The 20,118-nt window shown below is 45.0% G+C and overlaps 1 protein-coding gene across 3 annotated transcripts in view; it reads right to left on the bottom strand.

Moving 5' to 3' along the window:
- The window catches only part of PKN1 (protein kinase N1), a 64,617-nt gene that overhangs the window by 17,252 nt on the left and 27,247 nt on the right, over positions 1–20,118 (bottom strand). For 2 of the 3 annotated variants that reach the window (XM_053376314.1, XM_053376315.1), the window contains exons 1-9: positions 14,669–14,776; positions 9,707–10,007; positions 6,353–6,498; positions 4,937–5,066; positions 4,061–4,206; positions 3,202–3,415; positions 2,693–2,893; positions 2,049–2,158; positions 1,388–1,531 (exon numbers count right to left, since the gene is read on the bottom strand). In XM_053376314.1, coding sequence (XP_053232289.1) covers positions 1,388–1,531; positions 2,049–2,158; positions 2,693–2,893; positions 3,202–3,415; positions 4,061–4,206; positions 4,937–5,066; positions 6,353–6,498; positions 9,707–10,007; positions 14,669–14,713 — 1,437 coding nt within the window. In that variant the 5' untranslated portion in view covers positions 14,714–14,776. Of the gene's footprint in view, positions 1–1,387; positions 1,532–2,048; positions 2,159–2,692; positions 2,894–3,201; positions 3,416–4,060; positions 4,207–4,936; positions 5,067–6,352; positions 6,499–9,706; positions 10,008–14,668; positions 14,777–20,118 lie in introns of those variants that run through there. The other variant, XM_053376316.1, reaches the window with a different exon arrangement.

The following is a 20,118-nucleotide window of genomic DNA, read 5'->3' as shown; positions in this document are numbered from 1 at the left end:
CAGAAAAATCAGAGCTCCATAAGTACCAGTGTAAGAGTGTAAGGCCTTAGATCCCTACAACATTCGTTTTACAGTGGTACCTCGGGTTACATACGCTTCAGGTTACATACGCTTCAGATTACAGACTCTGCTAACCCAGAAATAGTACCTCGGGTTAAGAACTTTGCTTCAGAATGAGAACAGAAATCATGCTCCAGCAGTGTGGCGGCAGCAGGAGGCCCCATTAGCTAAAGTTCAGGTTAAGAACAGTTTCAGGTTAAGAACAGACCTCCAGAATGAATTAAGTACTTAACCCGAGGTACCACTGTATTTATAAATTTCTACCCTGATTTTCTTTACAAATAAATTCAAAGTGGCTCACAAAGTTACTAATAACATATCAAAACAAATACAATGGAGACAATCTGATGATTATGAAGAACAGCACCATATAATTAAGAGCAGGTCAAAACAAGTTTAAAAGCAAGGAGCTAAAAGCATTAAACCAAACTGACAGCTCACTGAAATAAAAAGGGTTTTGGCAGTGCACCGAAAACCTATAGAGAGGCAACATCTATCTCCTTGCTAACGCCATACTAATTCAGGGTTCACCAACACTGTTTCCAGGCTGGAATAAATGGTTTGGAGATCATTCTTTCATCCTGTCAAAATGAGACAAAACAGAAGCTGGGGGTGTTTTGACTTCTTTTTCTCAACATGAAATCTTTGTGGGAGGAAACTATCCCACAGGAATTGAATTGGCACTGAAAGAGATAGCAGTCTGTTGATTGTCCCTGTAACGAATATTCCATATTTTAGCATCCAAATGAGATGCAATGCTTCAGAAAAAGAACAAAGCCTTTCCAGGTGGATTTCTTTGTGCATGTTCACAGTAACCGTACACATGCTAAATGTATTTTCTCAAAGTGGTGCTTTTGTTGTAGGTTGTGCTGGTTGCAATCCAGCAATGTGAAACAGTGACACCCATGTTCACTTGAGAAAAATATTCTGGAAGATATGATTAAATACCAAACAGGGGAAATTCCCAGGAGAATATATAAAAAACAGAGATTAACAAAGCACGGGTTATTTCTGCCAATATAGGGAGAATGTATTGTTGCTTATAGGAAACTTCCACTTTTACAAAGGGCTGCATGTTAGCAGTACACTGGACAAATGCTTAGACTCTATAGAAGGAATAATAATAATAGGAATTATTTTGAGGACTTTCTTAATATTCACAAAAATGATAGCGAAAATGGGGTTGTATTTCTTCTGCTATTATCAGATAACTCTTGTGTTTTGGCATTTCCCATGTTATCTAAGAGTATTCTGCTAAGAAATCTGACTTGCTGGATCTCTAGATGTTCAGATCCCAGTTCTGCCCAGTGTGGCTCTTTTTTATTACCTCTGCCAAGAGAATGCCCTGTGGCTCCAACTCCAGGTGGATTTCATGGCGCTGGTTGTCAAGGAAATCCTCCAGCTTCAGGTATTTCAGGGCACAGAGACTGCGGTAGTCACGCCAGTACACACCAATCTCGAGTTCTCGTGCCTGAGAGGAAGGGAAATAATCCATTTTTTTTTAAAAAAAGGCAGCAGCTTATTGGCTTTGACTCTACATTGTACCCACAACTGCCATACCAAGGCTCAATCAAAACTGACACTGGGGGACAACACACCTTCACCACCTTTCTCTGTATGAAGCACAATTTAGCAATACGACACAAAAGGTGCCAGAGCTATAGCTGACCAGTCTACTGCTTGATGAGTACAAAGACCAAAGAATCTTACTGACCCTTGCTATGTCCTTGAGATGCACAAATGAACAAAATTCCTCTTTCATATCAGTGTATGAGTCCTGATAAACTCTCTCATTCCTCCACAAAGTTATAATTTGACATTTGAGAAGAGGGGGCCAACAGCAAATTAAGTGGGTATGAATATGATTGCCACCCTCCATTCCTTTCCCAAAAGGATAGCAAACACAGGGGTCTTCTTTCCATTATAAAACTGGTGACCCCCTGTGACCCAACCAGGAACATCATGGAAGGATGCATCTTTCCACATACCCTCTCCAGCTCCACTGCAAAAGTCTGATTCCAGGCTTGTAGGCCGCTGGGTTTCCAGGCCGTCTGGCCAACAACTACATTATCCAGCTTCAGCACAGCACTCACCTCATCTGCAAGAGGAAGAGTACCAATAAGCTGGAAAAGCGACAGACAGCAAGTAAGAAAGGGGAACAAGTTCAGAAGTGTTAACTCTTAAAAAGTGAAGCAGGAAACAGGGTGTGTGTCCCAACACTCAGCATGTCAGGTACCAGGAAAAGGACAGCAGAGAAAAGAAATGCGTCTTCAGATACCCAACTTACTGTTGACATTCTTCAGCAGATGATGGCAGAGCGAACAAAATCTCTTATGAGTGTATCTGAAGAAGTGTGCATGCACACAAAAGCTTATAGGAAGAACAAACTTAGTTGGTCTCTAAGGTGCTACTGGACAATTTAAAAAATAAAAATAAAATCTCTTAAATTAGAGATGAATGAGAAAAAACAGAGTAGAAGGATTCCACGTGATGTTGACTGAACCGCTGAGAGAAAAACAGGGACCACAGACCCCCCATGTAGAACTAGTTGTGCTAGAAGGTCTCCCTTCTTCCAGTTGACCCTTTGCCCAGTTTAGAGCCTGCCAACTCGCCCCGCCCCCACATTACTCACTGCTATTATCTTCTGATTTGATGGTGGTCCTGCCGCTTACGCTGCCGCTTCGGCTGTACAGGCCTCGCCCACTGCGGCTCATGAAAGATGGCCGCGCTTCACCAGGGCTGTTGCACGGCAGGGAGACGGTGGAGCCACGGGTGCGTCCTGGGACATATTCCAACAGCTCACTGCAGCCCAACAACTGCACTTCCAGCATCCCTATCAACAAGAGAGACAACAACTCAAAGGGGAAGGTCCAGCAGGCCCTGCTCAGCAGCATTCAAAGCAGAGCAACTCCCTGGAGCCTTCTTAAGGGTTTGAGAGAGCAAGGGTTCTCCCACTACTAAGGTATAGGAAAGGAGAGAGTGAGGCGAGGAAGGAGTCTTGAGCAAATTAGAGAGGTGCTAACTATGGACAGCCCTGGGGCATTTAGGGAGTGGACAGTGCTGAAAACCCCACCAAAAAATAGCAAAGGTGAGCTGCGAGGGCTTTGAAGGCACCCCAAACAAATCTAAGTCCATAGTTACCTGTGAGTGGAGATGGCTTTGAGAGGGTGTTGTATTGGTTGTGCTGGTAGGAAGTGGTATTACGGGCACTGAAGGCCGGGGAGGATGCCAGGATGAGCTCTTCCTTGATGAGGCAGCCCTTTGGGTGATCTTGAGGCAGCTCAGCTAGACGCTGCTCCAGGGAGTGCCGCAAAAGGTCCAGCTTCTGGCTCGACTCGTTCAGCTTGGTCTGTGCCTAAAACGGCCAGGCACAAATATGGCTACATCCTACACATGCCACTGATGGGTGTTCCATCCGCCACCCCATTTCCCAACCTTGTACTAATACCACAGCCTTCTTGGGATATGAATGATGACACGGAGGCACAGTACTCATTAATTCACAAACATCCCAAGTCACATCTCAGTAGCAGAGCTTGCAGCTGGGCGACTCAATAACCCACCCACTCCTAATTTCAGCAGCAAGTAGAACTGGATGCAACAGGTCACAGGCTAGGGAACCATAGAACAGTCAAGAAGGACAAGTAGATGTCCCAGACCTTTTAACTTATCTCGGATTCCTGCCAGACTCTGCTTATGGAGACTCTGCAAATTATGATACCTGCCACAACCTCTGTGACAAACAGATGGTCTGCTTGTTTCCCCAAGACAGCTTCATTAATAGTGAATGCTGCAAGAGGAAACCTAAGCCAGGGTGGGGGGAATGGGGAGAGGAGTTTGGCTGATTTCAACCCTATTAGCTGCTTATAGTAGTCCTAGGGAAAAGAACCCGTTTACAATTCCCATACCATTTATAATTATGCCTACGTACATGTGAGTGTATATAATCGGACCTTATGAGACCCGCCTCCCCCCCCCAGCTGAGCAAAGTGCCCATTACCTCGGAGATGGCATGGCGGTCCTGTACTTTGGTGGAGCCCAGAAGGCGCAGCACATTCTTGGCCCCCTCAGAAACGGCGTGCTCCACCCGGAAGTGGTGCCGCAGCTCTTCAATCCTCAACTCAATGGTGCTCAGGTCAGTGTTACCTGCAAGTAACAGGATGGGCGTCAGGCATCTGCTATGTGCATCAGATGGCAGGATTAGTTGTAGAGGGAACCCAGAACACATGCATCCCAGGCACAAGGAAATGGGGGGGGGGGGGCGGTTTCCCCAGCACCAGGTGGAGGTTATTCAAACTGCTCCAGGGAGCATTTTCTGTTAGAATTCCTGCTCCGTGACTGCAGTCATAGGACTCTTGTCTATCACATGACGGTGTATGTTTTGACTCCACAGAGTGGGAAGTGACGGAGACAGGATGTTTGTGTTACTGTGTTCCGTGAAGTGGGACTATTGTCTTTTGTTCTTTTTCTCTTTGCTGTCTGATGCTAGAGAGTGAGGGAGCTATGTTGCAGTGCTCCGTGTGTGTTTATATGTAAATAAAGTAGATTAGCCAAAATGCTGAGTTGCTGAGGTCTGTTATGCAAGCTGCAAAGACTCTGCGGATCCCTAAGTGTGCCGGTGTCTGTTGGCATCAGTCGCTGTGATGTTTGGGCTGAAGAAAGCTTTTGAAGCTCCCGAACGATTGACCAGGAGGGAGTGAACATGCCAGTCAGGCATGTGTCTCTGCCAGGGTCCTACTCGAGTGGAGGATGAGCTCCTGACATTCTCCAGCTCTCGAAAAGCTCTTTAAAGGTTAAAAGGTGGGAGAAAGGGACATTGGTTTTTGCAGAGCAGCCTGCTGGCCACAGGGACCTTCTTTTTTATCCTCCCCTTCACCTTGCCCATCTTCCATATTCAGCTGCACCTCGTCAGCCTGCATAGCCTTGCGGATCTGCATGCGGATTATATTGATCTTGGTCTTGCTGTCCTGTAGCATCTGCTGGGCTGTCTGCAGCAGCTTCCGATCCTAGAGGGCAGGCCAGGTGGGGGTGGGATTAGCAGGGACAGCAGAAGAGAATTAGTCATTAGAATGCATCCCAATCCAAGGGCAAAGCCTGCCCATCTGGCTCTCAGCGCATCAGTCCCTAGCCATAACAGAAGAAAACACCCCCTCACACACCCCCATGCTTCCTAAACCTGGAGGTATCCTGTCCTATTCTTCTGCATACCAAACCACATCCTAGGCATCCAGTCTATGGGGTAAGCCTCAAAACAGAAGCAGCTACAAAATCCCTTTAAGTAACCAGTCTGCTTCCTCAACAAAAGTGGTTTCCAATGTGAATATTTAAAACCAGAAAACCCAATCACAGCAATTTTGAAAGTGGTATTTTAATAAATAACTGCGCGAGCGGAATGTCCACCTGAGCAACTGGTTTGTCCTTCATTTCCTTCCTCCAAGTGCGCCTCACCCTGTCCCCAGATCTTCTCCAGAGGGTTGGGGGAATCCTTAGAACAGTTTTGAATTGCATGGGGGACAGGGACATTCTGTTCAGCGAGAGGAAACCCTTGTGCTGACAGAATGTTTGCCTTTCACTACATTGAATCCCACCCAACTTTTTCTTTTTCTTTTCAATCCTGAGAACCTGATAACAAAGACGCCAAACTCATCCACAGAAGCGCCTCCCTCCCTCAAAAGTTCTGATGCACAAAAATGTTATTTTCATATCAGTTCAGTCAACTGTTGCCATCTTGGTCCCAAGGACGAGATCATATGAAAATGTGTAATTGCATGTGATATCTGGACCAAAATTTTCCTGGTGCAACCGTATGCGGCACTGCTTAATAGAGCAACTATATTTAGATGTTTTTTGCAGCTAACGGTAAGACATACAGCCATAGCAGAAGAGTTTACTCAGAAAGGTTTACTGGTCTAATAGGAAATATGTACATGGACCAGCAGGAATTACCTGCTGATATCATTATCTAGGAACTTTCCCTCTTTTGCAACTATACATGCAACCAGCCTGCCATTCCGGCTTTGCTGGAAGCAAGAGGCAGTTAGAGGCGAAAAGGCTAGCATACTTGCGTAGTTCAAAGCACCTTGCGTTTCAGGTATGGCAAAGGCTTTCTGCCAAAGAACTTGGAGAGAACCTGCTGCCTGTCAGAAAGGACAACATTGAGCTAGGTTGACCAATGGTCTAGCTCTGCATCTGGCAGCTTTGCTGGTATATTTGCATTTTAGTGGCTGAGCATGCAGGGACTAGCTAAGTTCAGGGCAGGAGAGGAGGCAGCCAGCCAGCGACATCCACCTACCTTGGCAGCACCGTTGGCATACATCTGTATCATGTTCTCTGCTCCCTGCTTCACCTTCAGCTCAATATTGAGCTGCTTCTCCAGGCCAGCAATGCGGTTCTTGGTAGCTGTTGATCGGCTCAGGCTGCCTGGCGATTGTGGGGCATCTGGGAAGACAGTAAAGTGGTTAATGCCAAGAGGGCACAAATCCCAGACCACCACTATCAGGGGAATCATCCAAATGCATGAGCTAGCAGGTAGGGAACTGGCATCACGTAGAAGGAACCATCAAGAGCATGCAAAGGGATGCATACACATCTTTAAGCCCATCCCAGCTCATTGGCATCTTGGAATCCGTAACCCCCCCCCCCAGGAGGCACTGGGGAAAAGATTGAATCAAGCCAATGAGCCGGGATTGTGTTCTTCTTTAGAGGTTTCTGGACCTCAGCACAGAATAAGATGTATCAGCCGGTCTACTTGTTTGGAGAAAGTAACTCGCCAGTTTTCAGGCTGCTGTACCTACTTGCTGCCCCTTTTTGGGCAGAATTCAAAGCACTGCTTCTTAACCATTAAAATCATGAGGTCCAGGTTACCTCAAGGAGGGAAAAGGTTTTCTCAGACGTGGTCTCTCAACTCTGGAATACTCCCCACCCCCAGAGCTACTTGCTTTGTGCTCAGTTTGGTGCGTTTTTAAGTACAGCGGTACCTCTGGTTACGTACTTAATTCGTTCCGGAGGTCCATTCTTAACCTGAAACTGTTCTTAACCTGAAGCACCACTTTAGCTAATGGGGCCTCCTGCTGCCGCCATGCCACCGGAGCATGATTTCTGTTCTCATCCTGAAACAAAGTTCTTAACCTGAGGTACTATTTCTGGGTTAGCGGAGTGTGTAACCTGAAGCATATGTAACCTGAAGCGTATGTAACCCGAGGTACCACTGTATGTTCCTGGATCCAGAGAAACTTCTACAGGTCTGGTCTAGTGCATTTGAGTGTGATTTAATCTATGAAAGAGTCATATACAATTAGATGCATAAACAATATTATATGTATTTTGTGCAACATCCATGTCAGTGCAGACAACTCTTCACTGAATACATAGGTCAAAGGCTTTTAAGAGAGGCCGTATTCAGACTTTGGCACTTTAAATTCTGGACCCTAGCTGACATCATGTGGAACTAGCATTAGGCAATGGTGTGGTCCCAACACTCCCGGTTTAGCGCTTTTCTCTCTCTCCCAGAGACAAAGAATGGACTATAAGATTGGGGGCCTGTTCTTGAGAAAGGCTGCCAGAACTGCTTGGTATTCACTGCTGTGCAATGTAGTTTAAAGCAAGCCAACTGGAATGAATCCTTTAGAAAAAAAGAGAGCAGCTCAGATCTTCTAAGCCAGTACACCACTGAGTAAATCCTAGATTTACAAAGCACTTGGTTAGAAAGAACACTTGCAGTGTTGTCAGCAACACCACATCACAGCCCACAGGCTGAATGAGGACAGGCTTAGGCAGTGGCCCATCCAGAACTCTTATCCTTTCTGACCTCTGGTTTGCAGGGGGCTCTGAGCCGAGGTTCTCCAAGCAAAAAGGAAACAGCCACGCCCAAGCCCTGCAGGCTTTCTAGCCCAGTTTTATATATATACACAGGCTCTCCCCCCCTCCTCCCCATTTTTGTGGCCTGTGCTTGACAGTGGAGTCAGGTACAACAGCAACCGCTTCCTCTTTTGCAAAGTCACAGGCCGCTGCCTCTCCATAAAGTGCAGCCCCATCGTTGTAACAAGCTATCTTGGATTCGAAGTGGCGCCTTGACATTTTAAGGTTCTGCCTGTGTGCTCCATGGGCTCCACTGTGACTTTTTTCGATTGCTTCATACGGAGGGGTTTGGGGATGTTCCTCTCCCTGCTGCTGCTCATTCCCCAATGCCTCCTTGCACACGCACAGGCCAGCTGCCAAGTTTCTGCTCTGTTAGTGACTGTCCACATCTGGAGACCGGCATAGCCGCTGCTTATTAGGAAAAAGGGGCTGGGAACAGCCAGGTAGGGAGGAGCATACAAACAGGATTGGCAAAGTGTAAAGTTTCCTCTACCATACAAAGGTGCCAACAGGCTAGGGTGTGGATCTATTTGGAACAGTTTTTAAACAAACAATGCCTGGCAGCTCAAATGAGTTCTTTCTTTTTATCTTTCTTTCTTTTTATCTTTCTTTCTTTCTTTTTATTTCTCTCTCTCTCTCTCTCTCTCTCTCTCACACACACACACACACACAAATACAGTTTCACAGCTTTGTTGATGGTTTTATGAACATTCAAGAACTGTAGGTAGCAACATATGGAAAGCTGTGTTTCTCCAATGCCAAATATGAAGCTAACTGAATTATTAATACTCACTTCTATATTCTGAACTTTCCCCCAAAACAAAATGCAGGTGAAATGTGCAAGTTTTCAAAAATAGTAGCTGAAGTAAGCCTAATCTGAATGGTTATTATTACATAATAATAAATGGCAGGTTATAGCTTGCTATTCTATAACATACACAAAGAGGCTAACAGTCATCTTCATCAAAACAAATTAAAATTGTCATATTATAATGATTCTTGCATAATAAAAGGAGAGGGATACAGCTCCTGACTCAGCAATACATGCCTCAATCTATACTGTTTGAAGGGACAGCCCATTTTTGCAGAATTTGATAGTGTCTTAAAACATTCAAAGTATAGCCAAATAAGATGCTGCACACTCTGGAAGAATGTACCCTGGGATAAGAGAGACACTTTTCACACTTTAAAGCAGTTCCCACATTTTTATAAAAACTGTTTTAAAATTGCTTTCCCATGTATTGATACTGAAATAATTCTAAGAAAAAATGCCCTTATTCCCAGTACAGAAGCCTACTGGAAGATCTGTTCTTAATTTGCATTCAGGATGGGTTATCCTATTCTACATGCCACAAAATTATTCTTAAGTGCAGGCAGATGCCGCCAGTCCTGTTTTATATGAGTGACTTCTTTAACTTAGCTATGGACAGCTTTCGCTAAACCAGCCATTTCCTTTTAAATGCCTCTCACCAAACTAGGGGAAAGTGCACACATTGCCCAGTAAAGTCACAGATTTGGTCACTGTTAGAGGTGTTTAAAAGATTTTATATGTCTCGATCAAGGGAAGCTCACCAACACAATTTAACAACCCTCCCTGTAGTTCTTTAAAGGCTTGCCAGCTGAAATCGTCAGGAAGCCAGAGACAGACTTAAATCCACCAATACCTAAGAAAAGCTTGTGCACCCTGTCATCAGTTCCTACCCATCTTTGCCCTAAATCTCTGCTTGCTTTTTGGCTCCCTCATAGCACTTGACCCTTGACTTCCCACCCATCCATTGCACACACTTACCCCCCAGCTCTTCAGGGTCTTTGACGACAATATGTGCATTGAGATCCTGCAGTTGGTGGTGCAGGGCCTCCAGCTTGCGGTTGGAACTCTTGAGCAAGTTGTCCACATTGGAGAGGTTCTTACGGTCTGTGGTTGCCTTGCGCAAGTTTTCTGCTCCCTCCTTTATCTTCAGCTCTTTTCGAATCTCACGCTTAATCTTCTCCTTTTCTTCATCCAGCTTCTGCTGTACACTGGTGTCTGAGAAATCTGAGCTCTGGTCCAGGCCCAGCTGCTCCAGCACTGACCAGTTGCCTGGATCACTCTGCAAGGGAAAAAATAGAAATGAGTTGTTTACAGGCACTGGAATGAGGTTAGCACTATGATTCAATGGGTGCTATTCTGAATATCACTAGAATCATCCACAGAGCCTATATGGGTGATATACATATATATATACATATATATATATATATATATACATATATATATATACATACATATATATATATATATATATATATGCATTTATACAACTTATATATACACCATACAATACTCATCATTATCTCTTATCCTCAGACTTCTCCGTCCATCTCTCCATGGCATTCTAGGTAGTCTTTTGTTGGCTGCATAATCTGCTATTCCACCAATTATCGTCTTAAATCTTCCTTTATTTAATGGAATCTCCCAGTATTCTCTAGCATATTTACACAACCATCACATATGGATCAGGGTTCCCTGTACCTTGTGGCACTTCCAGCATAGATTTGACCTTTTTCTGTACGTTTTAACCACTTTGCTGGGTTTCAAGTTACCACCGTTACATCATCTTTTGTAAATGTTCCTTAATAAGGTAGCAGGCAGAGAAGTTCATAGTCCTCCCCCATAGTTTTTCCCACGCTGACATTTCTATATTATCACCAATATCTATAGCGCATTTAATCATTGTCACCTTTACCATTTTGTCTTTAGTTTCCCACTCCAATAACAGTTTATAAATCTTAGAAATCAGTTTCGCATCCTTTCCTATTACAATTTTTTCAAATTCCGAATTCATTTCCCCAAATCCCTTTTCTTTAACTTTTTTAAAATAACTTGTTCACCTGGAAGTACTGAAACCAATCTATAGTATAATCTGATACCTCTCCTCTTTTTAAACCTTAAACTCTAAACTTTAAACTCGCTCTTTAAACTTTAGAAAATCCTTGTAAGTAGCCTATCTGTTATTCATATTCCATATGGGTGATCTTATACTCCTACTTTATGCCTTCCAACTACCTAGATTCTGCAATCTGTTCAGAACTCAACTTAGTCACAAATGTTCATATAAACAAAGCAACGTACACAGTGACTTTCCCTTTAACAGGGAAACATAATTTTGTGCAATTGGAAGTACCACACTTACAGCCCAATCCCATGCATGTTGCCTACTATCCTTGCCTACTATCCACAGAACTAAGCAGAAGGTCTGGTTCTAAGCAGATATGATTTTGCTGTGCAGGTAGGACACACGATCAATGACAACAAAATGCAGATTATGCTACTAGGCTGTATAAAGGTTCTAATTAGAAGCAAACCATTATGTTTCATTGTTGTAGAAACTTATTGGTATGTAAGTGACATGTGAATGGTTCACCTTCTTGCAGTGTAAAAAAATCAATATTTTAAAAATGGTCTTTCTAGGTGGTTTAAAATCCATTATTTAAGTTGGCATGATTTAAAGTCAATCCACCCTGCTGCCCCCTTCGTAGCCTTGGGCAAGTCACCATTCTTTCTCTTAGTCACCAAACTGCAAATATAGATAAATAACATCGACCTACTTTGCAAGGTTACTCAAGGAATTATTGCTAATGTTTGTGAGCACTAGGTAAGTGTTATTTTTATTATAATTATATTATTAATAAAAGTTTTATTTATATACTGCCCTTCCGCTCAACTGAGGCCAGGACGTTAGCTAAAGCAGCATCCAGCTAGCACTAAAAATGTTCTCATGTTGCTAGACATTTCACGGAAATGCTACTATAAAGAGAGAAAAGAAACCATGCGTAACTGGAGTGAGGAAGCAGGCGAAAGAGATGGAGGGAAGCATTACAGCAGTAGACAGTCTGCCACCGAAATAGGAATGATAAATGGTCCAAGAACCCAGTAGTCCTGGGTGCAACCTCTCCCATTCTGGACTGCGCTCTCTCCTTAGAACTACATGAGTCCATAATTTCAGATTCAGGCAAGCAGCTTCTCCCCCTGGCCCAACTAGAAAAAAGCAAAACAAAAACCCCTCTGACTCCTCTCACACACCCCTTGCTCAAACCACTGCATAACCAACGCTAGGCTGGATTATGTGGAGCTCTTTAGGAAGTTCAAGCAGACTATTACTGCCCTGTTCCTTTGCTTTCGGCACTATGAAGGCTGAATTCTCTTACGACGGTAGGTTCCTTTTACTAATAAGGACAATAGATATAGTTCTCAAACCTTCAGCTCTTAAAATTATTCCCAGAACTGTGCTTGCCATCAGTGGACTGCACCAATAAGCAGGACAGTAATGAAAACTTAGCTGTCCAGAATGGTGCCTCTCCTTGGATGGAACTGCAAAAGGATCTTCCACCATCTGTCCATTGGAGGAAAGAGAGCATCCATTTCTTTGCTGTGTAGCACCATTAAGCTCCTTAGGCAGCTCCAGTCCAATCCTAACAGCATCACTTTGACGTACTGTATGTGTGCTTAGAGTTGAAGTCTAAATGTGTCAAGTTCTAGTGTGGGCTTTTGTCCTGAGCTGAAAACCCTCAGTCATGTCCATGTGCAAGTGTGTCTGTAAAATGTGTATAAATTTGTGATAAGTCGTAAGGGTAAAAAAATAAAATGAGATAAGGATTGTGAGGCCTTTTGCAAATTATGATTATTCTATTGTGCCATCAACACACATGGTACTCCGGAGGAATAAGTAACATAAGCATAAGAAGGCAGGTCCATGCCCCGAGAACACAGCAATCTTAGCTATGACAGATTAGGAGCATAATTATAGAAGGGGAAAGGATAGATACACAGTCAACAGATGAAGGATATGCACAAAAAATGAAGCTGTGTGCATTTAAAGCTTGGCTTCTGTAGGTGGGGGATGGAGACTAAGAGGTTGAGCCAAATTAGAAGCACTTTCTTAGTAACAACAGTTTGAGTGGTGCCAACTTGGAATGCACTGGCAAATTCTTTCTGGCACTACCTTCAATCTAGGCTGTCTGAGTCAGAGGCTGACCCTGCTGTGGTGCCCCAGCTACAGGATACATGCCCAGGTGGGAACTTGGCACATTGTAGTTAAATATTATCCACGTAAGTTCTAGTAAGGAAACAGACCTCACAGGCTTACTGGAAGGAATTAAATAAGTGGCCTGGGGGAGTACAACACAGAATGAGACTCATTTAACAGCTTCCCTTGCTACCCTATGAACAATGCCCAGAGCCTGTGGAGTCTGCACATAGGCAGAAGAACTGCTGGGGGGGGGGCAATATGCCTCCAGTATGCAGCACAAGGATGTATCCAGCACAAGGATGTGGCCAGAATATTGGACTGAAATGGATATATTGGGGTAGGGAAGGTGGAGAATAAGGAATTCTGAGCAGGACACAAAGTAGGCACCGTATTTTTCGCCCTATAGGACGCACTTTTTCCCCTCCAAAAATGAAGGGGAAATGTGTGTGCGTCCTATGGGGCGAATGCAGGCTTTCGCTGAAGCCTGGAGAGTGAGAGGCGTCGGTGCGCACCGACCCCTCTCGCTCTCCAGGCTTCAGGAAGTTATCTGCAAGCCTCATGCGCCCGGCGGAGGTCCCGCCGGGCGCGTGAGGCTTGCGGGCAGCAGCCTGCAGCCCGAAGCACGGGGCAAGCTGCGGAGCCCGCCCCATGCTTTGGGCAGATGTCGGCAAGCCTCACGCGCCCTGCAGGAGGTCCCGCCGGGCTCGCAAGGCTTGCAGGCAGCAGCCTGTTCTGGGGTCGGGGGAAGCTCGGGCTTCCCCTGCGCCAGCCCTGCGCCTGGGGGGGTAATAATTTTTTTCCTTTATCCCCCCCCCAAAAAAAACTAGGTGCGTCCTATGGGGCGAAAAATACGGTAATCTCATTTCAAAGCACTCAATGAAGCCTGGCATTAAATGTGTTAGGCACATGATAGCCAGTATATGCAGTGATAACTCATCGGCCAAACCTAGAGATATGTTATGGTCTCCCCTAATATTTACATGCCCCCTGCCCCCCCTTTTACACACAAAATATTATATATCTTTTGCTCTTTCTCTCAGACACCTTTTTCAGTAGAGTACAGTGGTACCTCGGGTTAAGAACTTAATTCGTTCTGGAGGTCCGTTTTTAACCTGAAACTGTTCTTAACCTGAAGCACCACTTTAGCTAATGGGGCCTCCTGCTGCCGCCGCGTGATTTCTTTTCTCATCCTGAAGCAAAGTTCTTTAACCTGAGGTACTATTTCTGGGTTAGCGGAGTCTGTAACCTGAAGCATCTGTAACCCGAGGTACCACTGTAAGTACTACAGTCCCTCCTTTCTCCAACGTGTAAAAGATAACATTTATTCCTCAAACACATATTCTGCTCCTCTCACATGTGTCTATGTGTTCCAGACTGAGGCACATTGCCCACAGATGCCCCACAAATGTTAACACTTCCTGCTACTTGCACCCCATTGTGCTTTTTTTGCCTTTCATGTCTGTTTCCCTGATGTGCAGAGCAGCAAATGCACACACAGATGAACATCAGGGTATATTGTAACATGCAGAGCCACTTGTAGATATAAGGCAGTGCAGTTCCCAAGCCACTTTCACAACACACGCAGTATTCCCTCATCTTAGACTAGGATTCCTGCTCCCTCGTACTGATACTAGCCTACTGATTTCTACACATGCAATGCCCTTCCTCCCCAGTTGTTTGGTTATCATTAAAAGGGGGGGGGAGGAAGTATCCCGATACCACCCCCTTTCAAACGACTGTACCTCTTGGTCATGCTCAGAGTTTGTGTCCGGCTCCGAAAGAGACATCCCGGCCCCAGGAGAGGCGCACCAGGCCGCCCGTCTGCTTCGAACTGTGTGCTGGCTACACCCTCATTTCCTGCCTGTTGATTCAAACGGCTCTTCCAGCCTGTGAGCAAACAAACCACTTCCTAACAGAGTTCCTGTATTCGCTGGCAATACCGGAACACAGGCCACGGCTGAAGGGAGCAATGGTGGGGCCTACGTCTTCCCCTGCTGCTTTGCCACTTGCCTTCCCTTCTGAGTGAACTTTCTAGAGGGCCAGGAAATCCCCAGAACTGCAGTAGGGCGATGCTTTTATGAGGTAAAATACCATGAAACAGCAAGCAAGCTTTCAAGTCGTCCAGAACTCTGCTTCTGGCTGGATGTTCAAGCAAAATGCAGGGCAGAGGAGGGAGGGAGGGAGAGAAAGCTAGGCATGATTTTGGAGCCCAAAAGTTCACAGTTTGTAAGCCTTAATGCAGAATGGGGTGGGCAGACTTTATTAGACTCATCTGGGTGCAAAAGAATTTAAGGATGCACCACAGGCTTATTAGGACAACAGCTAAATGACCAACCACTGGCAATTTCTCCTTATTTTGGCAATTTAGTATTTATTTGGATCTGTGTCCAACACAGACTTGAAAACACAGGTCCCCTGTGTGGCAGAAAGCAGAAGTGATAAGAAATGCGGTAGTCTTTCTATCAGCAATGCTACTGTAAGCTAGTAAACGCCATACAACCATCCACACAACAGTGACCAATGGCAGGAAAGCATCTCTCTCTCTCTCTCTCTCTCTCTCTCTCTCTCTCTCTCAGTTCTTAATTAGCACAAGACAAATACACTGCTACAGGATCTACAGCAGTTGGATCCTTACACTGAGCAGGCAAATTGCGGAACAGTTTTGCAAGAGCAGCACAGATCCCGTTGTCAGAGCTATGCACTACAGAGGCTTTTGCCCTTGACATTACAAAAAATGAAAGAAAAAGGAAGACTTTCTCTGAAGTATTCCTTCTCTCCCAGGATCCAGCACAATCCTCCCTTTGTCATTTTTTATTTTTTAAAAATGGGACATTTTGTGCCCTGATTATTTGTAGCCTTTTCATGCTGCCTCATTTTAGCAACAATGGACTAGAAAGCATATTCCCATTTTTCACTCTCTTTCTCAAGTTACATTAACTGCACATGTGCCTTTTTGTCATTTGAAGCTTTCAGCTTCCCAATTTCAACCTTCAACACGATGGTATCTAGCTCAGAATTTGCAAGAGCACATTTTAGTCCCATCCCCCCCCCGCTGATTTTTTTTAAAAAACTGTCAGCATGAAGGAATAGGAAAAACCAGAGTTTTTCTATCAGTGGTGAATCCCTTTTCAAAATTGCACGTTTACTGTAAGGCGCTTCAAATACCATCTAGTGGAAAAACCAGATACTAATCTAAATAAATAAAAATGCCCTAACTTAGGTTCCTTAATTTCAATGGGTCTACGCTGCTTAGAACGTAGTTGCATACTGCCAACAATATAAAAATTGGTTAAAATAATTTTCAATCAGAAAAAACAGGGTGAAGTAAAAAGCAGTGTTTAAAATTACCCAGGCGCCAGGCACGTTTTGCTTATTTATTGCATTTATATCCCACCTTTCACCCCAAGGAGTACTGTATTTTTCGCTCTATAAGACGCACCAGACCACAAGACGCACCTAGTTTTTGGAGGAGGAAAAAAGGGGAAAAAATATTCTGAATCTCAGCAAGAGGGATCGCTGTGCAGTGAAAGCAGCAATCCCTTTTGTTGTTCTGGCTTCTGGGATAGCTGCGCAGCCTGCATTCGCTCCATAAGACGCACACACATTTCCCCTTACTTTTTAGGAGGGAAAAAGTGAGTCTTATAGAGCAAAAAATACGGTACATGGTTCACTCCCCATCTCAATTAATCCCTGTAATGACCCTGTGAGGTTGGCTAGGAGGTTGTGACTGGCCCAAGGTCACCCAGTGAGTTTCATGAATGAATTTAATCTTTAAGCTGTTGTTATACACTGCTTTACATGTATATTCTATTCTTGTGAAAGCTGTCCCAGTTGTGCTTTTAGAGCTGGTCTTTGACCGTAATAAATGATGATGATGGTGAATGAATGGGGATTTGAACCCTGATCTCCCAGGTTCTTGTCTAACACTCAAACCACTACACCACACTGGCTTCCTAGAGTACTTCTGCTATGGGGCAGCTATATAAATTAAAAAGGAAAATAAATATGGGGAAAGCAAAATGTCACTTAGAGAAGGATCTGAAACATTTCCCTTAAAGCTTGAATTTGTTTCATTCTGGACTGTTTCATTTGATGTTTTAATGTGTTGAAAACTACTACTAAAGTTATGGATTGAAGATAGAGAAAGAAATTGGCATTTTTTATAACAGAAGACGCTCAGTAGCAAAGACTAATGCCTTCTGCACAAAGCTGACCAGATCTGCTGTAAACTCATACATGCCAAAAAAGAAGTAGTAGTTATTTTTGCATCAGAGCAGCTATAATGCAAATTTACATTACTCACACTGGGCACTGTATCTTCAAAGGAAAAGGAGCTGTGTGATAGCCTGATGCATAAGGTGTTCCCAATCCAGACTGGGGCTGCTGCACCAGGTGCCTGCTAAAAGTCTTTCCCCCGCCAGCTATTATTTGTACAGTGTGCAGGCAAATAGCATGGGAGGAGATGCAGCAAGAAATCGGTGCAGGGCCCTGATCTAGACCAGAAGGACATTCAGGATCAGGGACCCACATGGCCGCTTTAAGTAACAGTAGCATAACTACAACACACCTTTTAATTGAACATTACAGTGGTACCTCGGGTTACAGATGCTTCAGGTTACAGACTCCGCTAACTCAGAAATAGTACCTCAGGTTAAGAACTTTGCTTCAGGATGAGAACAGAAATCGTGCGGCAGTGGCGTGGCGGTGGGAGGCCCCATTAGCTAAAGTGTTACCTCAGGCTAAGGACAGTTTCAGGTTAAGAATGGACCTCCAGAACGAATTAAGTTCTTAACCTGAGCTACCACTGTACATGTAGTCTGGTTGTGAGACAGCAGTCTTGGCTGTAGCAGCTAGAGAAGTCACTGCAATAATTTGCCCAGGAAATCTGCATTGTGGACTATAAGTGAAGCAAGCAAGGAGCTCTAAGAAAAAGTCGCTTTGAGAGTCCAAGACCAGCCGAGAGTTCTTTCTCTGAGAGGCAGGTGTATAACAAAGTTCCTACAGAATCAACTGTCTTGTGGAGATGTGGGAATGAACCCAGCAGTCTGGCTTGACCAACGGGCCTCAGTGAGCCTACACTTGCAGCTCTGCCTTCTTGCAGCCTGGAGCACGTGTGCAGAGCCAGTTCACTCGGCTGTGAGTTGGAATCAGGCCAGGTCACAGCCCAGAGAGCCTCAGTACTTGTTCTGGACACCTCCTGACGCAATGCAGGAAATGGAGCTGCTGACTCACCCGCTTCCTTCACAGAAGTCAGCGCTGACCCTAACACAGTGCAGCAGCCCCAGCGATGCAAAGGTCAAAACCAGGGAGAGGAGGCTTCTCTAACCAGCACTGGAGTTGTAGCATGACTGGGGCAAGTATTATACTGTAAGGAGAGAGGGCACAACACCCATCACTATCTATGTGCTCTTTCATATGCCTTGGATTGAGAGCAAGCAGCTCTGCACCACATGCCTGGAATACAGGAGTGCCCATGAAATCAAACGAACCATCTCCCCAACATCTTGCACCCATTTCCCAAAAGACTGCTTTATGGATTTTGCACTGAATTCTGCAGAGGCTTGGTAGAAACGTGTATGGACTGTAGTCCTCTCAACCAAATTAATGTATTACAGGAAAGCTGTGGGGGGGGGGGGAATAATCTTTGGCATAGATTTGTGGGGGGGAAATATTTCATGTATCAACTCTCGAGTCAATAACAGGACCCACAATCTCTATATAAAAACAGCCTTAAGAATAGATGACCCTCAGGGTCCCTTCCAACTCTACAATTCTATGAAATCACAATTGCTCCCAGATTTGCTCTACGCTAGGACTTTCCCCTCTGGGACCAGCAAACAGCTATAAAAGGAAAGCAACTATCTTCCACACAATAGCTCTAAGAATGCCCAAAGGCCGGAGACAAGCCAGCCAGCTGGCACACAAAAGAATCCTTCTCTAGCCTTCCTTTTTGAGGACACTAGATCAAAGAGGCTGCCTATAGCTTTCATATACCAGAACTGGAGGGTGAGGGGCAAATGTTCAGATAGCAATTTCTAATCTTTCCCTGCTTCCTTGCTCTAAAGCTTGGGCAGCGCTGCCTCCCCTATGTATTCCTTTTCTAAAAACAAAACCAAGATATCCTGGCTTGCAAGCCCCGGCTCTTTCCAAGCAACAGACTCACCACTGCACAATGGGAACAGGGCCAGGAACCCAAGCAGACATTGCTACAGGGCACAGGAATGTAGAATGGCGTGTGCTGCTGATACGAAGCCCTTGCGCTCCAAGGTTAATTCTGCACCCTTGGTAGGCAAACCTTGGAGTTTTAGAACAAGTCTTTTCTCCCCAATGTAACTTGTTTTTTTCCTCTGCAGGCCAGGCAGAAGATGGGATTCCTTCTGCATGTCTTTCCTAAGGCCAGACCACCCCCCAGTTGCTCCATCTCGCATCTGGCTCTTTGTAAACACTGAGTGCTGCCAGGGCCAGAAATCAAAACGGAACCTGAGTGACCCTGCCTGCCTGCTCCAGTGATTCTGAGCATGGCTAGAGTGAGAAGAAGCCTCATGTGACCCACAGATTCTGAGCCCATTCCTCCTTAAGCTTCACATGATGGAGTACCCTCAGAATATCACTAGCCCCTATGCTAGGACCACTATGCTTATGTTCTCATGGGCCCTCTTGCTAGGCTTCCCATAATACCACAGGAAATGCAGGCACACCACACACAGAGACCCATATTATTAGAGACAGGCTTCTATGTTGTTGCTTGAGGAACAGCCTGGATTTAAATCCATGGTGCCAAGTTCAAAGTCCAGGCTGAACGCTCAGTGGAGCACTCCTTAATGTAGCACAGAAGGGTTTTGCTGGACTTCCCGACTCCTCCAAGAGCACTGACCCCCTCCTCCATCTGGCAGACACCGATCCCCCTTGGCCTGAGCAACACAACAGCTGAGAACCTGGACATCACAATGTAGCCATTCACTTCATCCCAAGTCAAGAAACACAATGGGAGCTCAGTAACACAGCCTAGATGGCTTCAGGCCGAAATGTGTGCACCAAGCTGCGCTGAGAACATGGAAGCAGCACAGGTGTTATGTTGCTTTCCGGTCAAGAGGATCATGCTCATGAATTGGGCCGCTGTCTGGATCCCCATGCACGTGGATTGCATCTTCCCCATTGTTATCATCGAGGCATGGGACCACTTGCAAGAATG

This window comes from Podarcis raffonei, chromosome 2 (genome assembly GCF_027172205.1).
Source record: "Podarcis raffonei isolate rPodRaf1 chromosome 2, rPodRaf1.pri, whole genome shotgun sequence".
Classification (NCBI taxonomy): Eukaryota; Metazoa; Chordata; class Lepidosauria; order Squamata; family Lacertidae; genus Podarcis; species Podarcis raffonei.
The sequence above is the reverse complement of the archived record's forward strand: the minus strand, read 5'-3'. Positions and strand labels throughout refer to the sequence as shown.